Genomic DNA, 10411 nt, shown 5'->3' on the forward strand with positions numbered 1-10411 from the left:
GTGGTAATTAACACCTTTTAATTGTCATCATTCTCTATTTTGAATGACAGTCCCTGCTTTTCACCCAATCCTTATGTTACTCTAAGCTCTTCAGATGTCCATGTGCTGGTATTCATCATTAATCCACAGTAATAAGTTTGCTACATTGCTCTATAAAACCTGTCACTTACACCTAGCGGTATAGTAGTACTACACTCGATCTATTACTATGTATTTAACTAAGGATTATATGTTTGTAGTGCAAGTATATTTATGGTAATAAATAAAAACCAACACAAGATCGTGTTCCCACATGAAAGAATAGGTGTTATGTTTTCCTTACACCCTCTGAAATATGATGTATGAAATTTGTAAGGCTGCATGACCAATCCACAAACAGTAGGATAATTGGTGATTAGTGATCCATTTACAATTAAACTCAGTTTATTAATGATATTAAAATAGCATTTATTGGCTGAGTTTTATTACTCTTCCACTTATACATTACACATTATAAAAAACTGATTAAATCAACATTGAAGGGACTGTTCCTCTTTTAGATATTTTGCTGCAGGAAGCAGACAGCTTCATATTTTGTGCAGTGGTTTGGGTTGGTACTGCAGGCTGAGTCCTATTAACTTCAATAGGGTGAACTGTCTGCTTCCTGCAGCAAAATAGATGGAAGTAGGACAACTACTTCAATGGCCTTCCTTCTCTTGGATTTACTCTCAGAATAGAAAGTGCACCATCATATTCAATATGAATAGAGCATAAAGGATACTATTGTATTTGCACAAACATATTCAAATATATACAAATTATGGCCGCCTGCAGACGAGCGGGTCGGATCCGGCAGCGAGAAATCTCGCCGCGCGATCCGACCCGAGAGCCTGCAGGGACGAGCGCGTACTCACCCGCGCCTGGCGGCCCCGGCTCTTTGATGTGCCGGCTGCCGCGCAGCCGGCGCATGCGCAGACCGGAGCCGGCGGCCAGGTGAGTGCGTGCCCCGCACAAAATTAGAACATGCCGCGGTTTGTTTGCCGCGCGAGATTTCGCGCGGCCAAACCGCGGCCGTCTGCATAGGAGTGCGTATTGTAATGCACTCCTATGCAGACTTTCAGCGGCGGAAATCCCGCGGGAAATCCCGCGGCGGGATTTCCGCTCGTCTGCAGGCGGCCTATATATGTATATAAACACACACAAACACATACACATATGTACATTCAAGACACTGGAATGGAAAACACTGCTCAGAAATGAATAAGCAAAGAACACTGTAATAAATAATAAGTTAATGATTGACATTTCCACAGGGTAGCTGCTTAAGACACAGTTGCTATAAATATAAGCCATAATGCCATACCTTCAAACTGGTTATTTATGCCAAAAATCTGCATTGCTTTGGCTTAAACCAGTTGTAAATATTATATGCTGGCCTAGATTATTATCTCCAAGCTCACTATTGCCAGGCTGTGGATAAAAGTCATCCTGGCTGAAGTATTTTATTCAATGTTCACATCATTGTGCATTATTGTGGTGCATGAATCAGTCTATGACATTCACTATGCATGCACAGTGTTAAGTGTTGTGATCTATGGAGGGAACCTATCACCACCTATAAACTAAGTTAAGGGGCTCATAGGTCAGGTTCCAAGGAGTCCAGGGGTGTACTTTTTATTCTTAGCCGATCTCCTGTTTCTGTACTGTCATCCATTGAAGTTGGCGCCAGTGGACTCATCTCTCCAGGTTGTGTATGTACATGCACTGTTCTCTACAAGAGTGAACACACAGCCCGGAAAGATAGCGTTGACTTCAACAGATGACAGTGTGGAGTTGGCTGAGTATAAAAAATAATTCCCTGGACTCCTGAGGACCTGGCCTATGAGCACCATAACTCAGTTTATAGTGATCATAGTTGGTGACAGGTTCCTTTAAACCCATTATACTTTGTAAAAATTTCAGACTTGACACAATCCTTCTCATTTTATATACTAGACCCTTGAGTTTGGTCCTTGAATAATTAATTTTTAAATCTTGGAAATAGGGAAACTTTTTCCCAGAATTCCTTTGCCACAAAATAATAGCAGATGCTATCCAGGCAGCAATTTAGATCACTAATACCTTGTGCCACATGGACAACATCATTAATTAGCTTTATAAGTGAGCAATCTGAACTTATTGATTCAATGACAAACCTTACAATATTTCCAGTAGATAATGGCAAGAAGCACAACAAGAAGATTGCCAGATTAGTTTTTACTATGCTGATGGATTTCTTAATGTCCTTTTCTTCATTCATACTCGTCTTTTCCTTCTTCTTTAGAGTAAGTATGATTTGTGTTGAGCAGAAAATTAGTATGACCATTGGGAGACAAGACCCAAAGACAGTTAAATACAAAGATAGAACCAAAGGTCTTTCTGTTACTTTTCGGAAGCAAATTTTTGACTCCCTGGATGATCTTTCTATGCTAACAATATGGTACAGGCGTAATGCGATATAGACTAGCCAGATAATCCCACAAGCCAAGGCTGCTTTCTTTGGAGTACGTAAAGTTCTTGCTCTCATTGGAAATTGTATAGCCACATACCTGTCTATGGATATCAAAGTGATGACAGCAATACTCACGTACGTGTTCATAAAGTAAAACGAACGAAGAGCATTACACCATGAATTGCCCAAATGCCAATCTTGTTGGGTGCTATACATACGGAAGGGGAGGGTGAACAGCAAGCAGCAATCACTTGCCAGAAGACTCATCATGAATATCCTTGTCACAGTCCACTTTTTCATCTTGAAGCAAAAAACCCAAACAGCAAGTGAGTTGAATATTGTTCCACAAATAAAGACACATGTAAGTAGAGTTATCAAGAAAATGTCTACGCTTGGGTTCCTCTTCTCCATGATTTCAGAGCAGTTTGTAAGGTTGTAAATGGCTAGAATAGAACAAAGTTACATAGTTAGTAGCATTGAAATAAGACATGTCCATCAAATTCGACAGGGAATAGGATTTGGCTGAAGGAAGAGGAAGGCGGAAGCCTCTTAATACATTTGTCTTATCTGGCAGCATCTCCATATGCCAGATCAAAACATATGTCAGCTAGGAGCTGTAGTAGGTCTTTGCTAAACTCTACACTAGTTTCTAGCATAGATTATAGTATTATTTTTAATGGACCATTACTTTTAATGGACCACACCACCACGCCCCCTAAAGCCAAGCCTTGCTCACTTTTTCCAAAAGTGGTCCGGCATAGAATAAAGCTACAGTTTTGGCGCATGAGCCAAAATTGCAACTTTTGAGATGGAAGAATTCTGAGTCAAAGACATAGTAAATAGGCCCAATTATGGCCCAATAATTCCCAAGCCATTCTGTATAAGTAAAAGGGAAGTGTGTCCGAAGTAGCGATCAGATTGGATCAACATTCTTACATGAATTCCATACATTTGCATAAACGTTGGAGTTATTTTCTTCCAAAAAAAAGTATCTAAGTCTTTTTTGAAGCCACCAACTGCATTAACAGGTTTCAGAACTGCAGTCCTTTTTTATTTAGTCCCTCCATTTTCACAGGTTCAAAAGTAATTGGACAATTGACTGATAAGCCGTTCCATGGTTTGGTGCAGCCTGTTACTCTATTATTTCATGCAAATTTAAGAAGATAAAAAATTTGTACTTCATTCTAATTTCTGGACCTAACCGTAAACTAAAGGTCATGCCATAGATACAAGTAGCTACTAAAGTGATGCCATAAAAAGAATTCTGTTGCTTGAGGTGAGATATCGCCCTTCATCTGCTACTCTCAAAAATTATTAAGCATATGCGCACTACACACAGCTAAACAGATCATATGCAAAAGGCTCACTAAGGTCTTCACAACCAATAACTAGTTTGGACTCCAGGAAGACTGACAATATAGCAGAGACTTCAGGAAGTCAGGGAAAGGGGCTATGCCAACTGCTATTTCATGGGCTGCTTCTCCTTATATTTGTTATTATAATGGAGACAATGATCCAATTTATGATACGTCATAACTTTATTATCTGTGGAGGACAGACTTCTAGAACCTCAGCTGATCCTCAGAAAGGGCCCAAAGTAGTTATCGCCACAGCCATATGGTTGGGAGCATACTTGTCCAGGAAAAAACAGTGAAGGTGCTGCAGCAATAATTTAGCACTGCGGACCCTTCATTTCTCAGAACCGGTGAGGGTCCTAGAGTTTGCTCATCACTGATGGTTAATTGATAGAATTTTCACTGTAGCGGAAGAATCTATTTCTTCAAATCAGTTTTTCCACTGTGTAGATCTAGTCTCTTGCTTAAAACCTAACCTTTATTAAATATTAGATTAAAAATAATGAAAAACATCTGATGCATGCATGCACAAAAATACATTTTGGTACACCTATATCAAATCGGTGAAAAGAAAAAGTGCAGTATTGACTGGTTCAGAAGATATCCTTAAATGACACACGACAATGTGTGTATCATCTATAATAAGTGAATGACTTTCTGATAACAGTCATCACAAGACTGAAATTTTGATGCTGCACTGATCTCCTAATCTCATAATTCAGGTGAATTGATGCTGTATTCAATTTAGGTATGACAAGGGTGACACCAACTTAGGCCTATTTGGTCCCACTAGCTCCTGTCAACCCAGAGATTACTAACGAAATTGTAAAGAATCGCTAGCAGAATTCTTGAAATTACTATTGAGGTTCACCGCGTTTCCGCCACAATAGTGTAGCCTGATGAGGAACATGTAATTTCTATCAAAATAAGTATTCTAATTCTTTTTTGAATAGCAACGGGATAATTCACCTCCAAATATTTTTTCTCCAAAATGTTAATAGGAATGTGGAGAAGGGGTTAAATAACTCCTACTATAGGGGTTGGTTTGTATAAAAAATAATAATAGTCCCTATTAGATACCACCCAATCCAGATTGCCCTGCACCAAAATAACAAATAGTATTGTAGCAGCTTCCCCAGCCTTGATGGTAGGCTGGAGATGAATAGTGGGCTAAGTGTTGAATCAGTTCCTATATAGCCCCAACTCCTTCCACAATAGGCCAAACACCTGACCCTTTCTGGAATGTTTCCCCGCCTACTACTCATTTATACAAAGGCTTGCTCTTCAGATAGACCTTGGTTCGTCAAGGAATGGGAGAGGGAATTGAGAACTACGTTTAACAGAGAAGAGGCTGCCAAAATTCTAGGAAATTCCCATGGTTTCTCCAAATGTGAGCACATCAAGGAAAACTCATATAAAATCATCACTAGATGGTATAGAGCACCAGTCTATGGTGAAAGTAGAACCTGGGAGGTCGGACATCTGCTGGTGATGTGAAACCCAGAAGGGGACACCACTCCACTCATGGTGGCATTCCCCAACAATCAAAGTGTTTTGGCAGTCAATTCTTGAAAACATTAATAGGATATGTGGAAGACTTAAGAACCTCACACCTGAAGAGGTCCTATTATGGAAACCCTCTAAACAATTTAGACCATCAAATAAATCCTTGGCTACCACTCTATTATCAGCCGCAAAATTACTCATTCCTCTGCACTGGAAGATGAAAGAAACTCCCACAGTTACACAGTGGAAAGAAAAAGTCTCTCACATTTTCCGCTTTGTGGAGATTGCAGCATGGGAAACAGGCTTAAGGGCCATTTTCCTGTATTTTGGATGCCATGTTTTGGTTATAGTGAAGACAAAGCAAATTCAAATGTAACTCATAGTAACTAATATGTATACGTTCATTTCAGGCTTCTTTGAGCAAGGTGCATTTCAATACGGCTCATTTGCTAATGGACCTCTCACAGTTTTCCCCTTTTCCCCTTCAACTCCCCCCTTTTCCCCATTTCATTCCCTTGTCCACCACCTCCCTAGTTCCTCCCCATATTCCCACCCCCCTACTCATCACTCTCAGCAGCTGTTTCTCAATTGCTTTCGGCTGCTTCGTTTTGGAGATAACATTTTTCATTCTTAGTGGCATGTTAATTAGTCTACACATTAATTTCATCACTTTGCTGGACACAATAGTTTTCTTTTAACTTTTGCTATTCTTGTGCTACTTTTGCTATTAAGCTACAGGGACCTGCGTGTCCGCTCTTGCTGACTGTCTCCCAGGGTGGGGGTTACCTTCCCTGAGGTTTATGTCGTACTTCAATTAAAACGAGATTGTTTAAAAAAAGAAATAAACACTGAACACATGTCCTCAGAATAAACATTTTGCATCTGTTTTTTTTCACTTTACTGTTATCGAGCTTCGATGTCTGAATTGTTTTGACAAAGCTGAAAAATGAGACTTTCGTGTTACAGTAAGTGCTGTCCTTTATAAGATTGTTGCTACCTCAGAAGATTTTGAATAGGATAAGCTTTCTAATGTTAGCAGAATATCTGTGCATCCATTGATTATTGCATAAATAACGAGTATAATGAAATGATTTAATCCTAATATGAGCAGTAATTTTGTGTACAGTAACTACAGTCCCAGTCCTGGTTACTTTTTTGGATTTTATATAGTCCTGATTCGGAAATCACAACTGAAAAAACTCTTATCAGTAGAAGCAAATCTAATACAGAACATGACTGTTATTGTATGGCAAAAGTATATGAAACACTCTACATGCATTGAACCCAACAAATCAGAAATGCGTCATTTAGAGAAAGTTACTTGCTGAACAAAAGCAACTTGGTATAAATAGACCAAAGTAGTGAGGAGTGCCAAGACATATACATTGATGAGACCAAACAGTATATAAAGAAAGTATAAAGGCTGTTATGTGCCAGGACCGTGGCTGTTGACCATCCGCATCTCCTCCTGCTGGTGGTTGCAGCTCCTGCCTCTGTCCTTGAAAATACCAGAACTGCAGGATTCAGCATAAGCTGGATCCAAGTACCACCAGATGGACCATATTAACTATGATGGAGTCCATGCAGCTTCCAGTAAAAATTTTCTTGTACATGTGTTGGATTTGAACCGAAAGTCAAGAACAAAGGCAAAAGAGACCAATATCTCACCTGAAATAGTTACATACTCTCAGTTTTTGATCCCCACATACCCCCAGGCCACACTCACTAGATACCAAACTCTCATGTAATAATACATAAACATCATTTAACAAGTACAGTATGATATGCCAAACCAACAAAAAGTATTCTTAATATTTGTCTGCTCAGTCATACCTATTCTTAAATTGACAAATCACTTTGGATAGCTGCTGGATAAATGCTCATTTGGACATCCGCTATTCCTCCTGAACTCCCATAAACATGCCTGCTCCTTTTTAATGTGCTTTTATATGGAACAATTAATAATTCAATAAATTGTTTAAATGAGTGAAAGTGAATGATAATTATTTAGCCTAAATGCGAGCCAACGATTGGATAATGAACGATAATCATTCACTTTTAATTCGCCGTACATTTTATGCAGGCATAAAAATCATTGTTGGCTCGTTCACTTATCATTTGATTTAAACAGTAATCATTCAGTCCTTTTCATTCCCTTATGCAACGAATGTGAAAAACTGAACAATTCTGAACCATTTCTCATTTCAATGAGCCAAGAATGTATCTGTCTGTCTAAACAGGCTGCACAAGAATGAACAAACTAGCGGTGATGTCACCAGCTCATGTGCTCGTTCAAACAATAATCGGCATGTCTAAAAGGAACCTTAGTCAAGTGTGCATGTGTTCTCAATAGAGAGAGGAGATTAAGTCACTTATCAAACCCTTATGGGGCAACTTATCTCCTATTAAAACAAATGATCAGGCATATTGAAGAATGTGCCTATGTCTACCCATTCTTTCCTCCAACATCAGTAGAGGTTCTTGTCAAAATCAGCACATACAGCCAACATTCAGCTAATGTAGCACACATAAGTAGTTGGCATGTATGCGCTAAGAGATGGAGATATAGTTATATTACATAGTAGATATTCAATTAAATGTATGCAGTTAGCGCTACTTTGCAGAATTAGGGGGATCTTTTTGAGATGGGGGGATATTCTACTTTAGAATATATAATTCTAGAAGGTAAGTGTTTATTTTGGTCACAAAAAAGAAATATACAGTTGCTCCTTAGTAGAGATGAGCGAGTATACTCGCTAAGGCTAACTACTCGAGCGAGTAGTGCCTTAGCCGAGTATCCTCCCGCTCGTCTGTAAAGATTCGGCTGCCGCTGCGGGTGACAGGTGAGTTGTGGCAGTGAGCAGGGGGGAGCAGGGGGGGGGGAGAGGGAGAGAGTGATCTCCCCTCCGTTCCTCCCAGCTCTCCCCCGCCGACCCCAAATCTTTAGAGACGAGCGGGAGGATACTCGGCTAAGGCACTACTCGCTCGAGTAGTTAGCCTCAGCGAGTATACTTGATCATCTCTACTCCTTAGCAATTGTCAGTATTGATGATGTGTGTTCAGGAATACTCATATGCACATTGCTATCAATTTTTAAGGTATCTGTATGGAAATAAGTCACATTTTGCTATTTATAGGCAGGTAGTACAATTTCTTTTGAATATACATAGCACTTACCAGTGGTAGATGAGATAAGTTTGGGCATTTTTGAGGTCACAGCCATGTAATCACCAACTGAGGTATTTCTATAAAGATTTGCAAAAAGTTATCAATATTATTCTGAAATGTGTAGAAGAAGCAGAGAGCATGGGTCTTATGTAGAGGCAACACACCTTCGGTCCATGGTCAGTCTTTACATCCAGCGGTAATCAAGAAGATCTCAGCAGTGTTGGCTGATAGTCGTTTCAGTCTGTGTAGAAATTCAGAACAGCTGTATGTCTCAAAATCTGCAAGCTGCGATTGTTCTCCGTAAGAGAAACAATGTAATCTTCTAGATACGATACTATTTAATGGCTAATAAAAAAAAATGAGGTTACAGCAAACTTTCCAAACTACTTAGATTTCTTCATCAGGCTTCTCAAAGTTCAGTCTTTAGATTCTTCCTCTCTGCAGTATTTCTTAAACCACGGTCCTGTGGAACAGCTCGCCACATTTTCGTTTCTTTCCTTCTAGACTGAAAGTTTCTCTGTGCTGGAAGCTCTTTAGGTTTTCTTTGAATATCAGTGCAGTATATTGCACAAGTCATTTATGACACGCCCGTGACTCAGGTATAGGAAGAATAGAGGTGGGAGTGGAAAAGTATCAATGTGTTTATGTAATATGCATGTCAATTACAAGTAGATAGCAGAAGCAAAATGCAAGAGCTAAGATTACAGCATATGTATATTTAATATGGTCCCTCCCGCCATCTATCTGACTTTTATGATATGTCTGATTGTCAGAACAGCTTCTCTTTGAGGAAAGATAAACAGTAAATGTATATTGTAATATTATTTATTGCATTTGTCTTGGGACTCATGCACATGAGCTTAGTATGTCATAGGATGTTTGCCCTGTTCTGCACATGAGCAGCTTGCCTCTTCTGCAGCCTGAACCAATGACTTGATTGATAGGTGTCTATTTTGTTTGTATACAGAAAAAAAACCTGTAAGACTAGCAGATCTTGGCAGGGAATATCTGGTGAGGTGCTGTCTTCGTGACTCTGCTCCCCATTCCTGATAGCTGTTTTAGAATAATTTTTTTCTGAAATGTAGCAGCAATCCAACATAAAACATATGTCGCTGCAATGTGGGCACTTAGGGCTCCCACACACTGGCGAGGGCAATATCGTGATGTGATTGACGTCCCGATATCGCTCCCGCAATCCTTCTGAAGCCCTGGATGGGATGCGGGGCGTTTCCACAGGGAAACAACCTCCCATCTCAGCAGGGTTGAAGGAATCTCCTGCTGTGGTTGTGACAGCCACGGCAGGAGATAGTGATCTTCTCTCATTGATTTGGGGCTTATATTTCAAAACACCCCACCACCTCCTCCCTAAAAAAAACCTTGTCATCTCCCATTAATTTCAATGGGGACGGTGCTGCTGCTGTCGGCTTCATTGGAGACAGTGGCGAGATCACAAAAAGAATGAACATGCTGCGATTTGGTTTTAATGTTGCATCGCAAGCGTTAAAACATTGCACATGTGAATGGAGCCATAATTGAGCAATTTCTCGCAGCCTCGCAGCGCTGGGAGATCGTGCGATTTCATCGCCAGTGTGAAGCACCCTTATCCAGACTTCATGCAGTCTGTAGTTTGGATGTATGAACCTAGTGACAGGTCCCTTATAAAGGGGTTGTCTGAATAAAAATAAAGTTTTTAAAATTAGATTTTTATTTACATTCCGTGTATTTCACAAACAGCATATAGTGGCATTTTATCACCAGTTAGACTATTTACATGATATTTGCATGTCCTATGACATGCAATGTCAATGTCGCAGGTGGTGGTGCGACACAGGTTCAGAATGGTTCAGCATGCAGGTGAGTTAACTGATTTGAGATTTTTTGGTATGGAAAAAGTTAAGGGACCCGTCTGACA

The 10411-nt window shown here is 39.9% G+C and overlaps 1 protein-coding gene across 1 annotated transcript; it reads right to left on the reverse strand.

Moving 5' to 3' along the window:
- Positions 1–1163: 1163 nt before the first annotated feature.
- LOC136610178 (G-protein coupled receptor 35-like) lies at positions 1164–9010 on the reverse strand. Its single transcript, XM_066589423.1, has 3 exons — positions 8664–9010; positions 8509–8576; positions 1164–2913 (listed from the first exon to the last, which is right to left on the reverse strand). The coding sequence occupies exons 1-3, from the start codon at positions 8672–8674 to the stop codon at positions 2000–2002; spliced, it is 993 nt and encodes a 330-aa protein (XP_066445520.1). The 5' UTR covers positions 8675–9010; the 3' UTR covers positions 1164–1999.
- Positions 9011–10411: the final 1401 nt, after the last annotated feature.

The sequence above is a fragment of the Eleutherodactylus coqui genome, chromosome 1, assembly GCF_035609145.1.
Source record: "Eleutherodactylus coqui strain aEleCoq1 chromosome 1, aEleCoq1.hap1, whole genome shotgun sequence".
NCBI lineage: Eukaryota > Metazoa > Chordata > Amphibia > Anura > Eleutherodactylidae > Eleutherodactylus > Eleutherodactylus coqui.

Bases quoted from the DNA above. Each gene is read 5' to 3' on its own strand.
- LOC136610178 (XM_066589423.1), bottom strand. The intron at 2,914-8,508 runs GTAAGTGCTATG...GTTCTATTCTAG, and splicing joins ACTTATCTCATCTACCACTG to CCATTTACAACCTTACAAAC.